The following is a 27465-nucleotide window of genomic DNA, read 5'->3' on the forward strand; positions in this document are numbered from 1 at the left end:
ACTGTCCAGTTCAATCTGATGTGCTGAATTTTTTACTGAACAAATATTTAAGGATGTTGGTCTTCAGAGTAATGGGTTAGCACATCAAAGATGTGTTTTAAGGTATCTACACACCCTTAATATGTTCATACTGGGTGGTTGTTAGAGCTGGTCTATGATACTACAGTTAATGAGTATTTTCTGAGTATCGTTGTCCGTAATTGCAATTGTGAATGAAGATAGGGGGTGCAAAAAGATAAATATTTCTTGGACTTTAATCTTGTATTCCCATGGTCACCTCTATCACCTTTTCAGATACAAGAAGGGGATAGGATTAGTCAGAAAAAAACTTTTTAGCCATCCATTCAGAGGCTTGGTAAGCAAGAGGTTAAGGAGGACACCTTTGAATGCTCTAGGGCAATGACATTTTCCAGTACCTATCAGTTTTGTTTTATGAGGACATAGAGCATTAGTACATGCAAAAAGTAACGAGTCAGACCTTATTCTGATTAAATTCTGAAGGGGCTTGATTCACTGGAACCTACCTGGAGCGCAGTCGACAAGCACTGTCCACTGGACCGATTTCAACAGTATCATCAGGGGACAGACTGCTCAGACTTGAGTTTCTTGGAAAAAGAACAAAAACAAAAGGTCATTGGGGGGTACCATGAGTTTTAAGACTGTTTTTTATCAATCCTTTCTATGCTGTTAATACTTTAAGTTTTTAATGAGCTAATTATGTACAGTACAAGGCTGCATTTTAGTGTATGTAGTATATCTGACTACTTCAAAATTTTAGGCAGTTTAATATTCAGTGAATCAGAATATCTGCTCCTTTTGAAGTAGATGAAACAGTATTGCTTGGATATGTCCACATTTTTCTTAGCTCAATCTTTTCAAGTAATATAAGCATGTCGATACATTTTAAATACTAAAAGGTGAGACTGATTCTTTAATCACTTGTCAATGCATAGAAGTAGATAGCAATGCTAACCATGAAGTAGATTTGAGCTCTAAAACTGGTAGACATGGCAGTGATATCGGCAGGAAATGAGGTGTAGTTGGACCTCAGAGGACCTGGAATTAAAATGCTGAAGACCAGACCACACTCTTCATCTCTCAGGGGCCACAGAGTCTCACTTCTTGTCGTGGTGAACATCTCAGTGCCCCTCCCAACCCTCGCCTCCCCCTGCCATTTTTCTATCCACTTATACTCTATATTCATTGTGTGTTTACTCCAAAATGGCTGTTTGCCCTGAACTTAGAATGGTTCTAGTGCCCACCACTAATTGGCAATTATCCATGTGAAATTCTCAAGAGCAAAAAACTGATTGGCTCAGCTCAACGTTTAGAGCAGAGTCACCAAGTTATAAATCAGGGGCAAGCCAGAAGAATGGCTGTCTTTGGGTCAGGTATCCATCTCAGAGCTAGTCACCTGTATTTGGGTGATCTGTGGGTGGGGTGTGAGGATAGAGGTATATGGAACACAGGCTCTTCCAGAACCCTTGAGCAGTGTCAGCAGTTATGGAACATGTCTATTGTGCCCACAACTAACAGAACCCTTATTCCTTCAAGGGTTGTTTAGATGCAGCGGATTATTTACCTCCCATCCACACCTGTCACAGCCCAGCACTCCCCTTCTTGTTTTGTTCCACCGGTCTGCAGATCGCTTGTGTCCTCTCTCACTTTATTCGCTCTCTCTCTCTCTCCTTTTCTGTAACCAGAATGTTCAGGTTGCTAATCCCAGGCTTCTAAATGTGACAGAAGCTAATTGCCAGGCTTCTAAATATGACGGATCTCTGCTTCTCTATCTTTTTTGCTTCCTGCTGCTTTTCTCTCTCTGGTTCTTCAGGCTGCTGTGACCACCATGTGCTGCAAAATCTCTGGGCCTGATTCTCCTTTTGGGGTGATACTTGTCTTCACTGCCAAATAGATGTAAAGATTAGTTAATTTTGTTAATTACTTTAAGCTACTTTATGCCTCAGGAGTACGCTAGAAGAGTGCTTCTCCAACTTTTCAATGTGCACATGAAACACGAGGGGATCTTGTTAAAATGTAGTATCAGGAGCTCTGTCATGGAGTGTGAGATTCTGCATTTATAGCAAACTCCCAGGTAGTGTTGATGATGCTGATGAATTAACAATGCTTTGAATAGAAGATTAGATTGACTTATTGTAACTATGATCTCCTTGATGGGAAGGACTGTGCCTTAGGCATCTTCATCTGCCCTTCCGTGTCCAGCACCATACCTGATACAAATGTTGCTTGGGTTTTGATTAAACTAAGCACACAGGAAATACAGGATTTTCTATGCCTACTTTTTTAAGAAGTGAGTGGTTTCAAAGACTGCTAAAAATCAGTGAAATAAATAAACATTTCTTAAGGGTCTGATTATGCAAAGGACTAGGAGAAATATTTTTAAAATTACAGTCCAAGTCCTCAAGGAAACACTGTCCTACTAACTCTAATATGTCTTTGCTAGAATTGTGAAATAATTTTAGAATTGTAGGGGTAGCAGAATGAGCCTATTTATGTTATAGCATTTGACCTCATATACTTTGTGTCATTTTTCCATATGTACAATGAGGCTAAGGGGACTGTTGTGATATTTATGTGTGATTATACATGTAAGGATTGAGTTTCATGCCTGGCACATAGTAAATGATAACTGCTAATACTGTTAGTAGTGGTAGAAGAAGTAGAAACAGTAGTAGTAATATTTAAGATTGTTTTCATTACTAGCTAATTCAGTTTAAGAAAATACTTTGCTCTTCCTCTCCTTCTCTAAGTCCATACATTATCCTAATATGAAATTTCACTTTGTAGGGCTTATCTGCAATTTAGTCTTAATATTGTTCTTGTTTAGAGTTTAAAGGAAAATGAATTTTAGAATTCAGTTGTATGCAGTACAACAGAAGGACTTCTAGAAGAGTTTATTTTCCTAACTTGCAGCTCATTAAGCAGTTATTTTCTCTTCACTCCAATGTCTTCATAAATTTATTCCTGAGAAAAAAATGAATGTGCTTAAAGGGCTCTCTCTAAACCTCTCCAGTCATTTTGGATGTGACAGGAAATGCACACATATACACAGAAATACATGCATACATACATACAAACATACATAAATTCACAGGTGAACTAAAAGTGTGTGTTAGATAATAACATCATCTTTGGAAAGAAAGTAAATTGAGCGGGCAAGGAAAGGAATATTGAACTCATAAGTATTGGCTTAGATATTATTTATAAGCATCCACATAATGAATAACATCTGTATTCTTCAACTAATAGGGCCAGTACATTGATGTATTGTACTTTCTACACAAAGTAGAACTCAGTTTGCAATAAGTGGACAATTCTTGATTCATCATACATTTTAAAATTTCTGGAATAAAACTGACAGACCATCTCTTTTTTTCCCATATAAAGTAGGGCATCACCATGAGTTTCCATGTGGAAAAGAAAAAGCTGGTTGGAGCGGCAAATGTAACTGTGACATAGGTGCCATCATTAAAGAAATTTCCCCTCCTGGGGGAGGTTGGCACATGAGCCTATGAGTCATAACTATTATCATTGTCTTGTTGAGGAGAAGTACTTATAAAGACCTTAGAAACAAACATCTATTATTCTAGTTCCTTTTTCATTACCTATGTAACCCAGATGTAACGCACATGTCAGCTGCCTGGATTGCTTCATGTCCTCCAGTGCGCCAGGGTCAACTTGTTCTCTAAAATATAATTTAAATGGACTCAAATTACAGTTTCACGTACAGGGAGTTCCCAGCATCTCTTCCAATATTTTTAGCAGTTGTAAGTGAAGCTTTTGTCTCTCCTGGACTCTTTGCTTCTGAGCCCCTCCTTATGCTGATTTCATACAAGAATTAAAAAAATTGAAATACCTTATACCACCCACATAATTTTTTTTAATCAAGTTGGGTAATACAAGTAGAAACACTTCAATAAATATAAAGAGCTACCTGGGCGGGGTGGGGTGAGGGGGTAATAATAATCTTACTAAATGAGAAAGTGAGGGGCTTCCCTGGTGGCACAGTGGTTAAGAATCTGCCTGCCAATGCAAGGGACACGGGTTCGAGCCCTGGTCCAGGAAGATCCCACATGCCATGGGGCAACTAAGACCATGCGCCACAGCTACTGAGCCTGTACTCTAGAGCCCGCAAGCCACAACTACTGAGCCTGTGCACCACAACTGCTGAAGCCTGCATGCCTAGAGCCCATGCTCCGCTACAAGAGAAGCCACCGCCATGAGAAGCCCTCACACCGCAGCAAAGAGTAGCCCCTGCTTGCCACAACTAGAGAAAGCACAGGCACAGCAATGAAGGCTCAATGCAGCCAAAATAAATAAATAAATAAATAAATAAATATTTTTTTAAAAAAATAAATAAATGAGAAAGTGACATAAGGCATTGTGAATGCTCCAGGGTAGACTTGAAGAGGAAAAACTGAAGATAGTGAAACAACATCTACTCATTTCATCTGGCTTAAAATAGAGAAAAAGATGAAGTCCTGGCAAGATTTTGAAATAAAGTAGGAGTGTCTGAGGGTTATAATAAGAAAGAAAATTTACCCATGAAACTTTAAAAGGGAACAGCAAAAGTTAGTCATGTGATTACAAGAACCCAAAAGAATATTTAACACCAAAAGAGAGAAGGGTCACCAAAATGCTTTGAAGCTGGTTGAGCTAGTAATTACAAGGAACAACTTTCCTCGCCCTTTTTAAGAAAGCAAATCCACATGGCCTTTGTCTCATTTTCTGGTAACTGCCACAGCTGTCCTTGAAGCAATAGTTGCCAGCAGGTTAATCAGCTGCTTCCACAGCCCTGTGTATGCATAGTATTCAGTCTGCTTGTTTCTTACATTACATTGTTTTTCCAAGAATTTGTTCCCAGCCTTACTTCAGAAACTGTTTTGAACATGATATTCAGTTTCCTAACTCCCCACATCACTTTCATGTGATCTAATCTTCAGACTACCTGGATGTACTGTACATCTTAGTCAGTTGGACTAAAGAAAATTCTGGTTAGTGAGGCTTTTTTTTTCTTTAAGGGTAGGGTATAGTTCATTTATCTTGGGAACTTTTAAATGTATGTCGCAAGTTTTATTCTACATCAGTAGAAATTCCATTCAGAAAAGATTGATCAGAAACTTAGAATACGTATTAGCTTTAAAGGAAAAGTTCAATGAGTATTTAAAACAAGGAAGTGTTAGTATATAAGGTAGAATGTAGAATGACATAGCCAGCTCCACCTGCATTCCGTGGCCCAAGTCACATGAGTAGGGACCCTGACTGCGGCCTGCGCTTGTGGGTTACCCTTTCAGCCCTGTCTCATTTGCAGTTGTTAGTGTTTGTTGCAGGAGAGTTGTCTGACCCCCTAATCCCTAAGAGAGATAGTACACAAGGCAGAGAGTTTGTTGGAGGGAGACTGGGATGGAGTCACAGCTGGACAGGAGTGGGCGAGGGAAGCCCCTGCCGGACTGTAGTACCTGAGCAGGAGAGGAAGGCAGGAGGGGCTGCAAACAGGGCAGGCGCGCTGGGGGCCCAAGCCCTCCTCATTCATGATCTGGCCCCATGCTGACCAGGTGGAGGACAAACTTAGGGCACTCTCACCAGCCCGATGCTAATGAGAGGCCATGATTTGTAGGGCTCTGAAGAAACAGAGGGGAAAAGGGTTGCTTCAGGATTCGATAATTTTCCTGCCCCTTTCTCTGGAAGAATGGCCCAACATGGCCAAGTCACTGTACAAACAGGGAGAATTGCAAATGAGATTGTGAAGAGCTGTGACACCTTGGGAATTCTCCCCCTCTTCCCAAAGCCACTGCACACGTGACTGGTTACTTCTAACCTCCCAGAGGTCCACTTTGCCCAATTGATTTTTTGACCAGGATCGCACAGCATTCATTGAAGTCCTCCTTGCAAATGTTTTCCTCTAAAATAAAGGAAAGTTTTCAGGAAAGCACTTCAGATAGAGAGGTGAGAACCAAACATGGCCAGCCACCGGCAAGTGTAGATGGTGGAGAGCCAAACCTATACGCCATAACACTGTGTACAAAATGTTTATTATCCTAAAACAGCTCACAGTAGATTCGGTAATTATCCCCATTTTACAGCCTGACATGGACTTGTGATGACGTTTTTCAAGATAAAAAATAAAACACTGAAGCCCATGTGACTTCCTTTGTCAGTGTCTGTGTTTATCTAAGCTGCTTTAAGCCAGCCTGTGGAAGTGAATCCATAATTCAGGTGAAAACAGTAAGAAATCATTTAAAGCCAATGTACATAAAAACAAGTAGCCAACATGACCCCTATTTTTAGTGCAGAAATATATTCAAGATCAAAGCCATTAATGTTTGCCTGTTTTATTTAATCACATGCCTTTTACCTGCAAGATGTGGGTCTTATGGCATACAAATGAGTGTACAGGGAAGGATTCAGGCTTTATGCTGTCCAAATTAAATTCTAAAAGCCAGGAAATTCATCATCCTGACATCTCTTTGCAGATGCAGAATGTGTGTTGAAATATCTCTTGAAATGTGTCTTGTTTACTTGAGGAATACATTTAGCAGATCATATTAATTAGAAATAATATCTGAGTAAAGTCTTTAATAACGTATCTCTTTTTAAACATAAAATCAAAGGGACTGATTTCCCAAGTTGCAAGAATGGGTGTTTCCCCTGATTACCTATAGTTTGGACTTTGAGGTTTTCTTCTTAATAAGTTATATTTTTTTCCTTGAGTTATCAGCATCCATTATTTTTGGCTATATTGCAGTCTAGGTTTGCAGATATTATGTATTAAAAAATGGAGGGGCTTCCCTGGTGGCGCAGTGGTTGAGAGTCCGCCTGCCAATGCAGGGGACACGGGTTCGTGCCCCGGTCCGGGAAGATCCCACGTGCCACGGAGCAGCTGGGCCCGTGAGCCATGGCCGCTGAGCCTGCACATCTGGAGCCTGTGCTCCGCGGTGGGAGAGGCCACAGCAGTAAGAGGCCCGCGTACTGCAAAAAAAAAAAAAAAAAAAAATGGAGAAGTTGGGGAAAATATTTCACAAGAGACATTCTCTACTATTAAGATTTCTTATAAAGTATTATTGCCATTTTAAGTTGTAGGAGGTGTGTCCTCTATAAGAATACCTCAGAAGCACAATTTTAGATACTGAGAACCTATTTAACAGTCCTCCATTTTGAGATTTTTTTGTGAAAGATTTTATATGAACAAGATGATTTTTATAACCCGTGAGTAAAATCTTCCAATTACATCTCTAAGACCATTTTCCATGGAATTTCAGTATTACCGAAATATATAAATAATGTTAAGTTTACATTAAACCTCATTGATCTAAATAAACTCCAGTAATAATAGATACAGTTATACAGTATAGCTTCTAAATGGAAAATTGTCATCATTTTCAAGAGAATGAATGGCTCTAGGGAAATGTACAGCTTAGGAATGACAAAACTGTCATTCAAGCAGAGAACAAAATTGTGGAAATTACAGAGTTGAGCCCTGGGAACCCTCAAATTAGCCTTTAAACAATACCTTCTTCAAACTAGTGGTTACCAGTGGGGAGAGGGAAAAGGGAAAGGCAATATAGGGGTAGAACTATTAGGTATAAAAGAGATAGGAAGTAAGAGGTTATACTCTTCGGTATAACGTAAGCTACAAGAGAATATTGTACAACACAGGGAATATAGCCAATATTTTATAACAACTATAAATGGAGTATAATCTTTAAAAATTGTGAATCACTGTATCGTACACCTGTAACTTACATAATATTGTACAACAACTATACTTCAATAAAAAAGTTTAAAAAGATAAAAGAAAACAATACCTTCCCTCATGTGGTCCCTAGTGAAACCGTGGTCTCATTAGACGAAGAAGACAGAGCTGGAAAAGCAAGTAGGCGTTTCTGAAATTTGTTTGGCCGTAACCTTTTTTGAAGTTTTCTGAGCACCTCAGGATATGCATGTTCCATGGAACCTACTTTGTGAAGCAGTGGGTTAGATTTAGTCATGTAGCCTCTACTCAAACAGAGCTCCAATTTGGCAAGCCAGAAAGTTGCTTTTGCCAACATTTAGATACAAAGAGCTAGTACAAAGCGGTGATGTAATGCATGGTGCATTTAGAAATGTTTGTGTTGAAGCTGAGTTATCTCTTCTCTTGTCTCTTCCAGGTGTTTCATCCCAAACATCTATGCAGCTCTGTTCAGTGCAGCTCTTGTTCCGTTAATGTGCCTCGTGGTAGTATTTGTGGTGTTCATCCACGCCTACCAGGTGAAGCCACAGTGGAAAGCATATGATGATGTCTTCAGAGGAAGAACAAATGCTGCAGGTTTGAAAGAAACTGTATTTGTATTTTAAGATGGGGACTTTTAATGGAGGGAAAAGGTCACTGAATATTCTTTATCAAGAAAAGGAGTGAGGGCTTCCCTGGTGGCGCAGTGGTTGAGAGTCCGCCTGTCGATGCAGGGGACACGGGTTCGTGCCCCGGTCTGGGAAGATCCCACATGCCGCGGAGCAGTTGGGCCCGTGAACCATGGCCGCTGAGCCTGCGCGCCGGAGCCTGTGCTCCGCAACGGGAGAGGCCACAACAGTGAGAGGCTCGCGTACCGCAAAAAAAAAAAAAAAAAAGAAAAGGAGTGAGGTTCGACTCAGCTTTCAGCTCTGAAGCCATAAGTTAAATTATAGTTCTCCAATTTCTCCCGCTCCTTGAGACTTCCTGACATCTCTCTTTCTTCAGGGCTCTGCAGGTTTTATTCCGATGCCAGTTTTGTCCCTAAGATATTAATATTCAAGTAAATGACTCACAGCCTTTGGGAGCTGCTTCCCCAAGTGTTCTTCAACTCAAGCAGTAACAACCTGTGTTCAACCTGTGAAGTCTGTTCATTTCGTTCAGATTCTGAGACTTCTTCACAAACCTCCATAATGCTTGGGAGTGCTGTATTTTGCATGTGGAGTTCTGACTGTGCTGACAAATGTTTAAAAACATATGTGACCAGACAGCTTCATAAGTGGCTACACATGTCTGGTTACTTAAGAGTACAGTCTTTCCAGCTCAAATTGGCTTTCACTACAGCTCATTTTTTCCCTTTGAATCATACTTAACACAGGTTTTTATGATGTGTTTCTTTTTCTGTTGTTAGATTAGCATCTCTTAGGAATTGTTTTAAGGAACAATAACCAAACACCTACATACAGAAAACTCACTCTAAAATGGTTTGAGTGATATTAGGGAGAACCTAATGAGCTGGGGGTGGGGGAATCCGGCTTGGGCCAAGAGGAAGACTAGTCTTTTCTAAGCTTTTACAAATCTAAAGCCAAATGAATGGAGAAGTTCTTCACTTTTTAAGTGCTTTTCAGAGTTTAAACAAGATACCATATATGAAGTCCCTAGAATACATAATATAATAATGTCTAATACATTATTAGAGACTCTATAGATATTGTCATTTATAGGCTAATAAAAGGATTCATTCTAATATAAGAAAAGCCTCTAGTTCCTAAACTGTGTCAGGGAAGATGCAAAAAGATTTTCCTTGTTGTGTAAAAAGAAGGGACTCTTTTATATTAGTCTGTGGGGTAGTTTGTAGATAGTTGTATCTAGCCAACTCTTCCCTCTTCTCTCTCATTTAGCATGCAGTTATTATGTGGGCAGAAATATTATTTAAGGTTATGATTAATCTTAGATTCTTCAGTTAAAAAAGCAATATTCAATGTAGAAATCCACCTTTTTCACGGGATATAGAATTTATCTAGAAGCTATGCTTTTATTCAACTTGAGATTCATTTTATTAAAATGCATATTCTCTTTTGAAGGAAAAGTTTGTTTCTTTCCCCAAATAACCATATTTATTGTGTTCTGTATATTATGTAAAAGTGCCAATGTTTGCATGTTTTCAATAATGATAACATCATAAGGGCCTAACCTAACAAGTTAGTCCTTTCATGCCTGAATCACCCCTGTGCCTTTTTGGATATGATCCATCATGAATACAGTAGATAAACAATGCTCTGATTATCTGAAAAACAGCCTCAAGCATTGAACATAATGCTAAAAGCCCTAGCATACTTCTTTCTCAACTAGCGAAACCTCTCTTGCAATGAAATATTAAGAGAAGCATTGCTTTTATTGTAGCTTTTCAAATAAAAAAAAATTATGGCAGTTCTGATTCCCCTATTCCCACTCAATCTAATAGTCATTATCTCACTTGGACTCTTACAGTGTTTTCCTGATAGGTCACTAGTTCTAGTTCTTCTCCAGTATCATTTTCTCAGATGTCTATATTTCAACAAAGTGGCTCCCCTCACTCTCTAGCTTTACAGTCATTCAAAGTCTCTCTCATTGTCCAGAAGAAAGTCCAGTCTTTTTTTTCTTTTTTTTTTTTTTTTTTGCAGTACGCGGGCCTCTCACTGTTGTGGCCTCTCCCGCTGCAGAGCACAGGCTCAGCGGCCATGGCTCACAGGCCTAGCCGCTCCGCGGCATGCAGGATCCTCCTGGACCAGGGCACGAACCCGTGTCCCCTGCATAGGCAGGCGGACTCCCAACCACTGCACCCCCAGGGAAGCCCAGAAAGTCCAGTCTTTTTATAACACAAGAGTCTCTATAAGTCCACCCCTGGGCCATCTTTTCATCCCCAAGTTAGTTACCATTCAGCCTGCATTCTGACCATGCCATCAATTTACTCCTCTTACTCGTTCTTTTTTTTTAATAAATTTTATTGATTGATTGATTGATTGATTGATTGATTTATGGCTGTGTTGGGTCTTCGTTACTGTGTACAGGCTTTCTCTAGTTGCGACGAGCGGATGCTACTCTTCGTTGCAGTGCACGGGCTTCTCTTGTTGCGGAGCATGGGCTCTAGGCACGCGGGCTTCAGTAGTTGCAGCACGCGGGCTCAGTAGTTGTGGCTTGTGGGCTCTAGAGCGCAGGCTCAGTAGTTCTGGCGCATGGGCTTAGTTGCTCCACGGCATGTGGGATCTTCCCAGACCAGGGCTCGAACCCATGTCTCCTGCACTGTCAGGTGGGTTCTCAACCACTGTGCCACCTGGGAAGCCCCTACTCTTACTCATCCTTAAAATTACCTGATACTGTCATCTTTGCTCTTGTAAGGCGCCCTCTATGAACTCCTCATCATCAGTTGATAAAACTCATGTGTTTCGTGAATAATGTGAGAAAATGTGGATGAAAGAGAGGTGGAAGGTGCTTATTACCCTTCCATAACCTTCATTATCTCCCCAAAGCTGTCCTAATAAAAGTGGTGTGCTGAACAAACACAAGTTAATCTCTAGGAAGCCCTTCCAGCAAGATACTGCTCACTCTTCTATAGAAATCTTGGAAACTCCCAACATGCTACCTCTTCTGTGACGCCTTTGGAATTCCCTCTTTACAGAGCCACACCAAATAAGCATTACTCATTCCTTCTTCTATGCTTTTAAAGCACTTTGTTCCTACAGTCATTACAGCACTTAGCACTTATTTCAGAATGAAATGGTGACTTGTTTTGGTGTGTGTGGCTGATTTCCTTAATAAATTATGAATTCCTTGAGGGTAAGGACCATTTATTATTCATCTCTATATCACCACAGCCCGGTAGAGTGCTCAGTAGATAGCAGGAGCATAAATAATATTTGTTGACAAAATGAATAAATTAATAATCAATGCACCATAAAATCTTATGATTATAGGAATGGATCCCCAAGCTAAATATAGCTTTAAGAAGAAAAGGAATCTGTCTTATCATCAGAAGTAGAAATTATAGAATTTATCTCATTGATCTGTTTGTAGGTATCCCTTTAAAAGTTATTATTAGGACTATCATTTTTTCCTTGACTTCTGTGATTCCCAAAACTATGTGTTCAGCTTTGACCTCTAAGCTGATATCTTGCATTTTATTTGAAACCTCCTTTAATTCTCTTCTGTTTGAACATGTTCCACTTACCTCAAATTCAAATTTTCAAGAAAAAAAATGTCAATCTACTCTACCAAGGAGCATTTGATACTCTCTTTGAATCTATCTGCTAAAATTCCATTTCATTGACCTGAAAAATATCCAGTCAAGAAGGACTGTAAATTCATGTTTTGCCCATTTCCCTGCTCCATATACATAGCAGTTAATGACAAGATATAACAAGAGAAAATTAAAAAGAAGATGAATTGTGGATCAGAAAGAGCAGAAACACAAAGTATAACCTGGGCTACTGTCAAGGACCTGATGTTTTCTGGGTCCACAAGCCTGTGAATGCAGGAGTATCTCAACTGCTGTGGTGGTAAGTTGGGAATTAAAGGTCTCACCCAAGGCCGGTAGACTGGAGCAGTAGCTCCTGTAGGAAAGGAACCTGAAAAAGAGCTGCCATAGTAGCTTGGGCTTTGGCTTAGGGATCTGGGAGCCCAAAGAGAAAGCAGAGGAAGCATCTCACCAAGTTCCTGGGCCAAAATCTCTAGAGTTCACAGAGTTTATCTGCCATATTCATATGTATATGTCATTATGGGGACAGAAGACCCATGACACCAAACTAGTCCTTTTTGGACAGAAGGGTTAAGTGGAGGCCACCACAAAACCATTAGACAGAAAAAGGTAGCCAGAGAGAAAGAGAGAGAGGGAGAGAGAGAACAAGCAAGGAAGCAAATGCTTTCTACTCAAGATTAGCTGCAATATAAAAGTCCCAAATATTGGAGGAAAACTAACAAAGATAGCCCTTAAAATCAGCAAAGAGATGAATTTAACATAGAAAAAGATATAAAAATAGGATAAACTATAAATAACTTTGTCAAGTTATTTAGGCTCCTCAAAAATATAAAGTAGGAATCATCAAACTATGGCCCTGCCAGCCACTTAACTGTTTCCTCATTTTATCTATTTATTTTTTTAACAGCTTCATTGAGATATAGTTTACATGCCATAAAGTTCATCTGTTTAAATTGTACAGTTCATTGGTCTTATATAGTTGTGTAACTATCACCATAATCTAATTTTAGAATATTTGCATCATCCCAAAAAAGAAACCCCATACCTGTTAGCAGTCACTCCCCATTCTCCACTTCCCTGAAGCCTAGGTAACTACTAGTCAACTTTCTGTCTCTATAGATTTGTCTATTCTGGACATTTCATATAATGGGATTATAGAATAAGTGGTCTTTTATTAAGTCTGGCTTCTTTCACTTAACATAGTGGTTTCAGAGTTCATATTTTATATCATTTATCAGTACATAGTTCTTTTTATTGCCAAATAATATTGCATTGTGTGAACATACTACATTTTGCTTTCCTATTCATCAGTTGATGGACATTTGGGTTGTTTTCACCTTTTGGCTATTATGAAGAACATTCCTATGGTCATTTATATATAAGTTTTTGTATTAACATGTGTTTTCATTTCTCTCGGGTATATGCCTAGAATTGGAATTTCTGGGTCATACAGTAGCTCGCTGTTTAACATTTTAAGGAACTGCCAAACTGTTTTCCAAAGTAGCTGCAGTGACCTGTTTTTGTAAGTAAAGGTTTTTCTTGACACCCAGCCACACCCATTTGTTTACATATATTCTATGGCTGCTTTCACAATACAGAGTTGAGTATATGTAGTTGCAACAAAAACCATGTGGCCTGAAAAACCTAACGTTTAATATCTGGCCCTGTACAGAAAATGGTTGACCATTGACCCCTGACGAAATGGAAGATGTATCCATTCAAAGCACTTAAACATAAAAAAAAAAAAAAAATAGATATAAGCAAATAAAATTAAAACAGACCAATATGAAAATGAAAAGATTTCAATAATCTTGGCAATGAAAAATGACACTAGTTGAAAATTTTAAATATCTTGATATTTGAGATAAAATATAGATGAGACACAGAGAAGAGAGAATTAATTAATTAGAATCTGAAGCTAGGATTAAGGAATTCATGTGAAAGATACAAAAAAAGAGAAAATATGGAAACAGAGCTAAGAAGTATGAGAATACATTGCCAGGAGAAAAGAATAGAGGGAATGGAGAGTAATCAATGTTTGAAGAGGTAATGTTGAGAATTTTCTAGAATTAAAGAAATTAACATAACTACCCATAAATATCTACCTTGTTTAAAAATTGGGGGAGAGGGGTAGGGGAATGCTGAAAAGTCTACTATATTAGTAAAGTTCCCACATCTGTATTTTTGAAAACTGGATAGTAAGTACCCTTTCTTTGCTTCTAATATTCTTTATTGTTAGAATAATTGGCACAAACCCCACTCAGGAGTTTGAGTCCACAGTGCAAGCAGTTGCCACTACTTTCTCTAAAAGCCAAAGCTTCAAATGCAACACAGACTGGTACCAAGCCTCTTCTCTTCTTTCCTCTGAGATTCCTGTACTTTTTATACTCCATGTATACGTTATATCTGAGAAGGAGGGCAGTTCCAGTTACAGTCGGCCCTCTGTATCACCAGGTTCTGCATTTGCAAATTCAACCAGCCATGGGTCGGAAAATATTTGGGAAAAAAAAATTCCAGAAAGTTCCAAAAAGCAGATCTTGAATTTGCCACACACCAGCAACTATTTACATAGCATTTACATTGTGTTTACAACTATTTACATTGTATTAGGTATTATTTTAAGTATTCCAGGGGATGTGCATAGGTTATATGCAAATAGTATGCCATTTTATATAAGGGACTTTGAGCATCCTTGGATTTTGGTATCCTGCAGGGTCCTGGAACTAATCCCCAATGGATACAGAGGGAAGACTGTAGTCTCAAGCAGATCTGGCTTAGTTCTCTACAATTCCAAGCATGCAAAATAGCCCTTTTTCCTAAGGCAGCTGAGATGGTTTATAGTTTAGTTTTATTTTGCCTTGCATTTTTTAAATTTTAATTTTTTAAAATTAATTAATTTACTTATTTTTGGCTGTGTTGGGTCTTCGTTGTTGCGCGCAGGCTTTCTCTAGTTGCGGTGAGCGGGGGCTACTCTTCGTTGCGGTGCACAGCCTTCTCATTGTGGTGGCTTCTTTTGTTGTGGAGCACAGGATCTAGGCACGTGGGCTTCAGTAGTTGTGGCATGCGGGCTCATTAGTTGTGGTTCTCGGGCTCTAGAGCACAGGCTCAGTAGTTATGGCAGATGGGCTTAGTTGCTCCGCGGCATGTGGGATCTTCCCAGACCAGGGATCGAACCCATGTCCCCTGCATTGTCAGGCAGATTCGTAACCACTGTGCCACCAGGGAAGTCCCCTGCATTTTTTTAATTGGATGAGTATTTTCAGATATTACAGTTGACCCTTGAACAGCACTGATTTGAACTATGCACTTATATGCACATTTTTTCAATAGATACGTACTACAGTACTATACCATCCACCGTTGGTTGAATCCTCAGGTGCAGAAAATATATATATTATTATATATATAACTGTAAAGTTATATGTGGATTTTTGATTGTGAGGGGGTTTGGCACCCCTAACCTTTGCGTTGTTCAAGGCTTAACTGTATTAGATAGTAGCATGAGAAATATATTCTCAAATAATAAATCAAGAGTTGAAGGTAAATTCCCTTTTATTACAGAAGCACAGTTTCCTAGTTTTCCAAATTATGTTAAATTTTGAGTATTTTTGGTCAAACCTTGTCAAGAGTTTTTTATTTATTTCTAAATTACCTTTAACAATGAGTAAGATGCATTATGAGAAGGAAAGGTCAATTTATAGTTTCCTTATAGCCAAGCTGTTTTTTGTTTTTAGTAGCTAGAATGATTATGATTATTTATTTACCTTAGAGTTTTAGGTTTGGTAAACAGATGTGATTAGTTAACACCAGCATCAGCCCTGTTTGAATAACTGAAGAGCTTATATCAGTCATTTTGTTTGGGCTGGAATCTTCCATATTTCTATAGAACTGTTCTCCAAACTATTCACTCTGGTGCAGATTAGATGTGCCTGACAACAGGAGCAATTTTACATCAACACTTGTGTGTTGGTTATGTCCGCTCTGTATCAACCCCTTTATACTCTATATTTTGAGTGACTTCTTCACTCCTGACATCCCTTAATTTCATCTCAAATTTCCACTGAAATCCAAAGGAAAGGGGGAACAGAGGAAGAGCTGCTAGTAAATCAAATACACTCTGTGCTGTAGTCTCCAGAGACAGCCACTGTCAGTCCCTCCCTTTCTGAGCGTGGCTGGGACAGTGATGTCAGCTTTGCTTCCTTCTGTGCCCTTTTTGCTGCTCGACTGCTGTGAACCATTTTCGAAGGTCGGTGGCTCCTAGTGAAATTCACTGGCCTCCTCCTCCTTCAGTGAAGTGAGTGTGCAGTGAGAATGAGTCAGGATAAAGGTATGTTCCCTGAACTAAATTTCAGTGTCTCAAACAGCATTTTAAACAAAGCCTGTAATTTTAGGGTTTGGTTTTGATCTCTGGCAATGATAAGCTTGTCTCTCCTTTTAGGCTCATTAGAATTTACTGACTCTTTTCTGATTCATCAGCCAGTTCTTATGTGAGGAATGATTCATGGATCAGGGAAGGAAAATTAATTTGAATAAAAAGAGGAAGCAGATTACAAATCCCTTTCTTATAAAAATCCCATGCATATGTTTCAATATGATATATTAAAATGTAGAGGTGGCTTGATCCAGCCAGCCATGTATAACATGAATCTGAGGTATTTGGAATCTACTGGTACAATAATGGCCGCTTCTCTGCTTGGTAATATATTTGAGGATGAATGCTTCCATTTCTTCTGAGTCTCCATGTCTTCATATTTACAGAACAATACTAACATAAATCAAGATTCTATTGCTATTATGAAAATCATTGGAAACTTGCTCTAATGAATATTATGAAGTATCATCCCTTTCATCCTAAGGTTGAGTAACTTTTTTTCTCCTGACATCTTAGAAATTTCAAAAAGAGTTCAGAGAAACTCAATATAAGCCAAAGGAAAAAGAAGAAATAGGAAATAGCTCCTAGTAAATGCAGTACACTCTGTATTGTGTTCTCCAAAGATGGCCACCATCAATTATTTCCCTCCCTTTACATGTGTGCTTCTCTTCACATACAGCAGCGGAGTCTATTTCCCCTCCCTTTAACTCTTTGGACTTGCTTAGACCAAGGTAATCTGATGGAAGTGATACTGCCCCATAATGCGTCTAACCTTTAAGAAGACTAGCAGTTTCAGCTTCCTTTCTCTTGGAAGCCAGTCACAGTGTAAGAAGTCCAGTTACTCTGAGACCACCATGATGTTAGAAACTCCAAGCTAGTCATATGGAGTGGCCATGTGAATAGGCATATTTGACCAGCCTCCAGTTGTTTCAGGCGTCTGATTCCAGACATGGGAGTAAAAAGCCTTCCTGTAGGTTCCAGCCCGAGTAGACACCACACAGAGCAGAAAACTGCCCAGCCCAGATTGTAAATTATTTTAAGCCACCAAGTTTTGTGGTGGTTTATTATGTAGAAATCAATAGCTGAAACACTCTGGTTCTAGGATCCTTATTATTCTCACATCAAAATTCTAAGTATGTTATTGTCATTTTAAATTTTATTTTCATTCTTATTTTATTGTGCTGTTTTATTTTAGTTTTTATTGCTTGTCATTTCAAATACATATTACAGAATTCTAAGTGTGTCATTATCGTTTTAAATTTTACATGGTTTATAAATATAAATGGAAAAACACAATATGATTTTTTTTTCCCTAAACCAAAATTGAGGCTTCCACTAAAGCAAAGTAAAAGTAATCTTACCTAGCAACAGTATGTACTTGAATCAGATCCAGAATGACCAATATAACAGGTTTCACATGTCCTTGGCAGTAAGCTGCTTGTTTGCAGTCTACTCCCAGTTCCATTGCTGAAAAGAAAATAAAAAACAATGCCTAGGGACCTAAGGAAAACCCCAGAGCTCCTCACTACACAATGAACAATCTGTTCCACTTGAGCTTAAAAAAATCTTTGTGAGCACAGTTTAGTCTTCCCACATTTTGTCAATAGTGCTGGGGAAAATCCAGAATATTTAAAAAAAAAACATTATGGATGCTCATCCTCTGCTTAGAATTATATCTATGACCTCAGTCTTCAAAGATTCAAATCAGAAATCTTTGAGCCTGAAAGATGATGTGTAGTCATTCAATGTGTGTTGGTTTTTTTTATTATTGTTTTTGAAAAAATTGGGGATTTGATATTGCTCATTAAAAACTCCTAGAACAATAGCATCAGGAATTAGTTTCCTAAGGCTTAGAACATCAAGATAAAAAGTAAAAAATAAAATCAGAGAGTTGAGAGAAAGCTTGAATTTCTGTTTGAACTCCTGATTTACGCATGTAACCAATGAAGAAAAGGGACTAGTAATTTGTGGCAGAGCTGGGTCTTTCTAAAACTCAAGTTTCCTGAATGTCTGTACCTCAGTGACTGCCTTTTACCTAGTCTGTTAAAACTGATGAGACAAGAATGGTCCTCTATTCAGGCTATTTCAGTACTAAACTGTTAAATTCAACTTACATTTGTTTTCTAGGTGGGCAGCGGGCATAGAGCATGGATGTAGTAGGTTTGGGAGAGAGAGTAAAAGGCATGTAAGTGGCAGCTGTGAAAGGATGTGGGCCCTGGTGGTAATCATCATTATCCTCATCACCACTACCAATCACCGTATGCCAGACACTGGGCTAAGCATTTCGTATATATTATCTCAATTTTTACAAGAATCTTGTGAAACAGGTATTTCTATTCCTATAGTGAGACAAGAAAATGAAGGAAAAGAGAGATTAGGAAAGTCCAGATTTGCAAAGCCGTTAAATTGTGCAGTTGGGATTAGAACCACAGGTGACTCTGGCCAACAGCAATGCTTCACAGTTTACCATTTTGTTATCGAAACTGTCATTGAGAAAAATAACATGTAAACATTAAATTAAACCTAGAGATCTCTAATTCCATAAAAGGAATTGTTAGATTTTATTCCCGAGAAAGAATGTGAAGTGATCCAGGCTAGCAAATTATTTCTTCATCTTCTTATTTCCAAGAAAGACTGCCCCCTCTCTTTATGGTACTGAAACATGCCTAGTTTTCCTCACTATTCTCATATGTAGTACAGTTATAATAATAATATATAACTTTATAGCACTGTTTGAAGGATTAAAGGATTAAATGTCAATTCATATAAAGTCTTTAGCACATTCTCTGAAACATAGTAAGCACTCAGTAGGCATTGGTATTTTTGTTAGCATAACAACTCTTTCAATATGTAATTGGTGCAGAATATACTCAGACTTTGTCCTGTATACTTACTAAATGTCTCTCAAGTATGCCTCTCTCTTCCTTTCTTCATGATTATGCCTGATGTATTAATCAGCTCGAGCTGCCATAACAAAATGCCGTAGACTGGGTGGTTTAAACAATTAAAATTTATACCTCACAGTTCTGGAGGCTGAGAAGTCCCATAATCTGGGTGCAGGCCAATTCGGTTCCCGATGAGAGCCCTCTTCCTAGCTTGCAGACGATCATCTTCTTGCTATGTTCTTACATGGGGGAGAGAGGGAGGGAGAGAGAGAAAGGGAGAAAGAGAAATGTCTCATGTCTCTCCTTACAAGGACACTAATCCCATCATGAGGGCTCTACCCTCATGACTTACTTAACTCCTTAGGTCCCTATTTCCAAATACCATCACATTGAGGGGTGGGGCTTCAACATATGAATTTGGGGGGGGCCTCAGTTCAGTTCATAGCACCTGGGTTATATCCTCCATCATCTCACAGCTCTCTTAAACTGATATTCCTTGATTCTTGTCTGTCCCCATTCCACATTGAACATCTAAAAGGTGAAATTGGTCACATCATTAATTCATCCAGTACCAATCCTTAGGGACTTCTCTGGCCATCCAGTGGTTAGAACTCTGTGCTTCCAGTGCAAGGGACACATGTTCAATCCCTGGTCGGTCTGGGAACGAGGATCCCACATGCTGTGAGGCGTGGCAGAAAAACAAACAAACAAAAAACAATAGCAATCCTTAAACTGTAGGATAAAAGGAAAATTCCAATACTTCCCTGCATAAACTCTCCATATGCACAGCCATACTGAACTAGTGCTGTTGCCTAAAAGTAACATGATGTCTGATAAGTCTGGACTTAAACAACATAACTGAATTCACTCTCACGTGCTGAGTTCATCATTTATGGTGCTTGGGGAGGAGAAGGAATGGAATTGAAATTAATTTCTTGATACCCATCATGAATAGGCTTCAGTAGAATGTCAGTGGAAGATGTGGTCAGTATGATATACATTTAAAGCCAGTGTCTAAGAGCATCACAGTGGCATTGCTGCTTGGATTCACTGCAGACTCTTTGCCCTTCCTCTCTTATTGACATAGGCTTACCATTGCCATGCCAATACCATTGCCATGCCTCAGCTTGACCCAGAGGGTCAGTGAAACTTTCCCCATTGTTTATAATTTTTATGCATAGGCTGAGTTTCCAAATATTTCCTTGGCAGTTTTTCCCAAGTTAATTAAAAGTTTACATTTTAACTTTCCTGGCATACTCCACTCTTTCAAAGGACTTTTCCCGCCTTAAATCCTTTTTTTAGTTATCTTGGAAAAATTACAGTGAGACATTACTTTCTACTCTTTTGAAAATTACATGAAACAGTTATTCATATTTATTGCTTTGATCTAAGAGCACATTCAGTTTTTTAACCGGTGACTGAAGTCTTTCATTCAACTCTTAGCTAATGAAAATACAATTTCTGGGTTTTTTTAACATGTCTCTCTCAAATTTGTATTTAGACCATTGCCAAAGAATGTATATAAAACTCTACTGAAAAGTAGAAAAATGAGTTTTTCAAGCCTGTTTTATCTTGGAATATTTATGGCATTGAAAACACTATATTCCCACTCAACCTGGTCTGTGAGCCACCTCAGTTGGTGTCAACATTGTGATCTTGTGATATTCCATGGTTCTCTGTAATCAGGCAAATCCCAAGTTCTAAGGTATAAATTCCACTTGTGATTTGCAACTTTTTTCATGTATTATTTATTACCATTCTCATTATTTTGAGATACTTTCAATTATTCAGTGCCTATACAATTCTTTAAAGAATACATAGCCACAAAATAATAGTTTGTTTGATCACACTTTAATAAATCAACTGGTACAGAATTAAAGAGAAGATCCAGAAATAAAGGAAAATAGCGTTGATAGGTCTGGGAAAATAGGCAGTGGGGACAAGTAATCTGGGGAATTAGCAATTGCATCATAAATTTCTTTAAAAATGTATAGTTGGCACGTCTGTGATCACAGTGGTATACTTAATAGTTTATGCATTATAAAACTCAGAAAGTTGAATAGTGAAAAAGGACATTTTTATAATAAGTTGTTTCCTTTTGGAAGAAAAGGACATCCATATAAGGTGAAGTTTGAATTTCGTTGGGCCAGAAAGCAGTAACAAACTTGATCTGATCCTTTTATAAAATGACTCAGTTGCCTTATCATAACCAAAATGGTGGCCTCGTAAACCAATCACTTTCCTTACAACCAGTTGTAAGAGGCTACTCCTTCCAACTAACAGTATATCAAAATATTTTTGTTCCATCTTGCACTTACTTCAAGGTCATTATGTCCCTGCTTAATAACTTTTCCTATTTTAAAATTTTTGCATTTTGCTTACACCACCCTTTTCCTATTCATATTACCGTGATTACCATTTCTCATGCTATCCTCCCTTCCTGGGTCACCATTTCCCTCTTCATATCTCTCCCTGCCCTCCTCTCCCAGTTTCTCACTCCTACTGGTCTTTATCTTCACTGCGACCTCCCTCTCTTTGACCTTGTGATTGAACATCCAAGGATATTTTCACTAGCTCCCTTGATTTCCTCACCAACTTGGCTCTCTCCTTAAGCAATTTTCCCAATCACCATTCCAGTCTATGTCACGTCCTTCTCTTCTTTTTACCAGCCAATTAATGCTACTCTGTAATAGATACAAATTTAGTCTAAGTAATCTTAACTGAGCCATCTCTGCTTCTCAGTAATCCTTTGGATTACTTTTAATTGATTCTTTGGTAATCTTGGAAACAGATTGCCCGTTAAGTCTTATGCTTAATACCTTCTATTCTCACTCTCTATATAAGATGTGAAAACAACCTGATGTTCTCTCACTCAACTTTCCTATATTATCTGATCAATTCTTTTCTTTTCTCCCTTCTTTGCCATTTTTCCTTCCATTTTAGGAAGGGAGTAAATAACTCATTCTCACCAAAGCCAACCCTCCCAATTGTGCCCTTCATCTCTTTTTCCTTTTTTGGAACTTGTTTCATTAAATTTTCCACAATTGCCTTACATCTTAAACATCTCTCTATTCTGGGTCTTTCCTCTCCATCTAAAAACATACATCACTTTTCAGTGCCTGAAAGAACTTACTCATAATGCTGTTGCTTTATCAAGTTACCTCCTTGCCTGTCTCCTTCACCAACAAACTTCTTGTAGAGTAGTCATTATGAGCTATCTATACTCATCACCTTATGTGCACTGCTAAGCCTTGAGAGTACCTTGCTTATTCTCTTCTATTCATCACCTATAACCTTGGACACCAAATCTACTGACCACTTTTCTCATGTCCTTATCCCTAAACTCGTCTGCGTAAATCGATAACTTCCCTTCCTTGAATAGTCTATCTCCCTTGGTTTTCATGATGCTCTCTTCTTTTTTATTTTCCTGTTAAATCCCAGGCCATGACTCATTCTTTTCGTGACTCATAACTCTGGAGTGTATGTGTTTTCCAGGGATTGCCTTTGCCTTTTTCACATCACAGTAGTAATTTTCAAATCTGTCAACTTGAGCTCAACTTGTCTTCCCGTCTTCTTTTCTGTCCTCTTCCTGGGAACAATATCTTGTCCTCAGGAAGTACAAAACTTGTCAATAACTTGCCTGCCCCAATTGCTCTGATCTCTGTGTTACTCTTTCTCCCTCTTCCTTCTCTTCTTCCTCTTAATCCTTTTCTCATTTTCCTAATTTTGATGCCAGTGTAATTTCTTTTACTCCACACTCCTAGACTTTTAGGTCAGTAGTTGTCAAAACTGATCATCAAAATCACACTTTCACAAATGATTGTTTGATGAGTCTCTCTAGAGGCTCAGTGAATTGGAACCTCCAGAGATGAAGTCCCAATATCTGTATAATTTTTAAAGTTTCTCGCTGTTTTCTGATTTGGGGGTACTTCACCTTTAGATTCTCTGTAATATTTTTGTGTCCATCCCCTTCTTTCCACTGTGGGAGTCCCTCCTCCGCCACTGCCCCAGGCCTTCAGTATGTCTCACGTTGAGCACTGCAACAGTTACCTAACTGGAATCCCTGCCACCAGCACTCTCTCCACCAATCTGTTTACTTTCCTGTGAGATTAAGGAAATTCCTGTTTTGATTGGGCCACACATCTTCTCAGAAATTTTAAATGTCTCTCCATTTCCTGTAAAATAATTCTGTACTGCTCAACCTGGTCCTCAAGAGCCCTTCATGACCTCATGATGCAAATATTCTTCTCACTATTTACCTTCATGGACCTTTCACGCCAATCAAAAGGGATATTTTACACTAATTTATGCATTTGCCTTTTTGCCCCTCTTTCCACTACCTTGACTTCAAAGTCCACATGTTCAAATATGGCTCGTCTTTAAGTCCCAGTTGAAATGCCAGTGGCCTCTCTGATACCATCAATGGTAGGTAACTGCTGCTTTCCCTGAATTTTTGTATAACTTTATCCCTCTTTTCTAATATTGATCTTCTACCTTTTATTATAGTGGATATATATATTTTATATATATATAATATTTAAAAGAAGACCCATATGTAATTCATCCTTTTACCTGTCACATTTTATCAAATACATTTTTGAATCTTCAATAAATATATATTTCTTGAATAATAAGCAATAGCCAAAGTTTATATAAAACTGTTCTAAGTATTCTGCATTTTAACCATTAAATCCTAACTGAATTCAGTATTCTGTATTTAGGAGGTACTAGTGTTATTCTCATTATACAGATGAGGAAATTGTGCATCAGAGCAGTCAAGTAACTCACCAAGGTCACACAGCTAGTAAATGGCCCTCAAGTAATCTGGCTCCAGAGTCCATGCTCATAACCACTCTAGTATTCTGCCTTTTGATGAATAAATCCCACTCAGTCAACCTCAGCGCATGCTTTTTATTTTTCATTTATTTATTTATATATTTATTTATTTTTGCCCACGTTGGGTCCTTGTTGCTGCACGCAGGCTTTCTAGTTGCAGCGAGCGGGGGCTACTCTTCGCTGTGGTATGTGGGCTTCTCATTGAGGTGGCTTCTCTTTGTTGCAGAACAGGGGCCCTAGGCGCACGGGCTTCAGTAGTTGTGGCACATGGGCTTAGTTGCTCTACGGCATGTGGGATCTTCCGAGACCAGGGCTGGGACCCGTGTCCCCTGCATTGGCAGGCAGATTCTTAACCACTGGGCCACCAGTGAAGTCCCAGTGCATGCTTTTTAAAAAAGTTTATTTGACTGACTACCCATACTCAAAACAGATCTTTTTCTTTTAATTGAATTTAACAGAAGGAAATTAGAAAACTTAGTATAAATAACCTTCAGGAAAGCAAATGATGTGATTTATAATTAGGATACATCAACTTCAAGGAAGAAGTAGAAATTGGGTCGTAGGAAACATTAAAAGTATTGAAGAGCAATTTGAAGCTCTATTGTACAGTTTTATAAAGACAGTATAAATCCATGTGGTTGTAAATTAACAAGTAATTGAAATGAACAATAGTTGATACTTATAATCATTTAATTTTAAGGTTTCCAAGAAGTGTGGTGATTTCCCTCTTTCCATCATTTTCCCACTAATGCCAGAGTCTTTGCAAATAAACACTTAATCTATGGTTATAGTAAAGCTGCTTTGCCACCATGAAAAAAAAATTGTTTTTTACAAATGTGGCTCACAAACTTTGTAACAGAATAAACTTCACCTGGTTTAAAAAAAAAACAGGACAGAAACAAACAAATGAAAAATATAGCAGGATCTGTCTAACCTATTAAAGATGGAATTGAATAGTAAAAGTAGCTCTATGTTGGGGGCTTGGGAAGCAAGGAAGGGAGGGAGGGAGGAAGAGGGGAAGGAAAGGAGGAAGGAAGGAGGGAAGAAGGGAGGGAGGAAGGAAGGAAGGAGTGGAAACATGGGCTAATTTGATTATGGGGAGGGAAGGAGGTGGGGAGGAAGGAAGGAGTGGAAACATAGTTTTGAGCCTGAGGCAAAAATAAGCTCTAATATCTACCTTATATTTGCTACTAACATCTGACACTTGTGAAACAGTGTAACCATTAACAATTTTAATTCCACATGAAAGAGGAGAAAAAGTTGGAATTAAAATCTTACATATTTTAAGGTCTACACATGACATTGACAAATACAGAAAGAAAATTTTCAGGTTTATCATTGGGTCCAAATCACTTTGATAAAATTACTTTGATCACTAATATAGAAGTATTGTCAATGTAGATGTTTTTTTGGACAGCCTCCTTCTCCCTAGATCATACACATGCCATTCAATCTGGCGATTACCTTTCTTTCTTAGCACAATGGTTTCTCTTTCTTTTCTCTGTAAGGGCTTGATCCAAGGTTGTTAGTAAGAATGAGCAATAAAACATTAGTTCATTCCCATATGCATAGACCTTCCTGGCACAACTGTTACTGTGCCATTATTTAATGGTTAACGATAAGCTTTTATATAACACAGGTGTTATACCACTTTATGGTCTGTTCTTGTATATTCCCGAAAACAGCTCTCTGTGTGGGTTTGGTACTAGTTTTCTGTATTTGCAGATGTAGTTATTTAACAACAGAGGGTGAGTAATATCCCCAAAGCTTTTGAGAAATACATAACATTATTTTTAAGACAAGACAATGCCCTGATAATCTGATACCAGAATATCTTTTGGGAGAAGAGATGCAATTAATCACATTGACAGAGAGGAACCAAAAGATTTCATTCAATTAGACTTTTTAGAATAGTGCCATGGCAAAGGAAATTAAAATAAAATAAAATTTTAAATTGGTGTTACAGTTTTGTAATGTGAGGCCTAAAGAACCAAATTAAAGAAAGGAAATACGCATTGAGGTCAGCTGGCATTTATCCAGATGGAGGGTCTCTACCAGGAAACAGTTCTGGGAACTGACATATTTAACATACTGTAAAAATATCTTCTTGAACATGTAGAGTTATTTTTAGTGTTAATTTTTCTGAGACATTGTGTCAGAATTGATTCAAGACTTCAGTGTTGAATTTGAGCCTATTAAATGGTAATGACTGCTCTGTGATGTACTATCAAACTATCTTTAAACATAACTGGCTAGTCATGGCCAAATACATAGCAACCTGATTTCCCAAATTATGAGACCATCTAGTAAGACTTAAAATATAGATATAGCAGGTTGAAAGATGCATTGTGTGTCTTCATTGTGTTACCAAAGCAGAGTGTGTTGGGAATTGCTGTTAGGTGCCTGAGCATGCCTGGAGATGACTGTTCTGAACTCCTTAATGGCTAATTAACTGGGGAATGTAGTTAGGAAGCTAAGTTAAGCCAGTCTTCGATTGTTGGTTGGCTGACTTCATGGTTGTTTTAGAACTCTGATCTTCTAAAAACGTTTGTCATAATGTGATTTTATGAAACATTTCTGAAGTGTGTAGAAAATTACTATGTTGGCTATGAAACCAAATGGTAATTCTCCTTCCCATAGTTTCAAGACATTTTTCCTCACAAGAAGAAAACTGATCATTTAACCTTCTCCTTAAGAATCACAGACCTATCTGATCCCCGTCAGTAGGATATTCTCTGGCAACTTTGAAGTACACGGTTCAAATGGTATTACTCTAATAACAGTGCGTGCAAGGTCCGTGTGGGTAGGTCTCATCTAAGTTGATTATTCTCCTTGGATTCAAAATTATAGCCTGCAAATTGAAAATTATACATAGTTTTTGCAAGGCGAGACCATAATTCTAGGCTTTTGCCATTTTGTTTCAATCCCAATAAATCACCCTCAAAGTAGGCCTGACACTCAACTGTCTTTAGTATCCAGGAGAGCCTCAAGTCAGCCATTGACAAAGTACTGCTATTTAGGGTCCCAGCTGTCTTGAGACTCCTCTGAGAATTTGCTCACATTCCTCCTCTTTACCCCTGGAAAATATACTCTAGGCCAGTATTGGCTCTCTGCTCTGCCTGCAGATCTAATGTGTCACCTGTACAGATTCCTCCAAATTAGGCTTGCCTCCTTCGTATAGCAGGAAGGGTCAGGGTAAATCCATGTCAGAACATGGTGGCTGTAGGCCTCCCATGATAGTTACATTTACTCTATCTACCTTGTGTCTGAGATATCCTACTAGCTACTTAAATTACCTTTTAGAGCAGAGGTTTACACATTGTGGGTCACAATACATTGGTGAGTCTCATTGCCAGCATTTTAAAGTGGAGTGGGATGAAACGGGATGGGAGGGGATGGGAGGGGATTGGAGAGA

The 27465-nt window shown here is 38.5% G+C and overlaps 1 protein-coding gene across 1 annotated transcript in view; it reads left to right on the top strand.

Moving 5' to 3' along the window:
* The window catches only part of ADGRV1 (adhesion G protein-coupled receptor V1), a gene marked incomplete at its 5' end in the record, with an annotated part of 521373 nt that overhangs the window by 424660 nt on the left and 69248 nt on the right, over positions 1-27465 (top strand). The window contains one exon of the mRNA XM_081231559.1: positions 8166-8323. Within this exon, the coding sequence (XP_081087685.1) occupies positions 8166-8323 (158 nt within the window). The remainder of the gene's footprint in view (positions 1-8165; positions 8324-27465) is intronic.

This window comes from Mesoplodon bidens (assembly GCF_964165515.1).
Source record: "Mesoplodon bidens genome assembly, chromosome: 4".
Lineage (NCBI taxonomy): Eukaryota > Metazoa > Chordata > Mammalia > Artiodactyla > Ziphiidae > Mesoplodon > Mesoplodon bidens.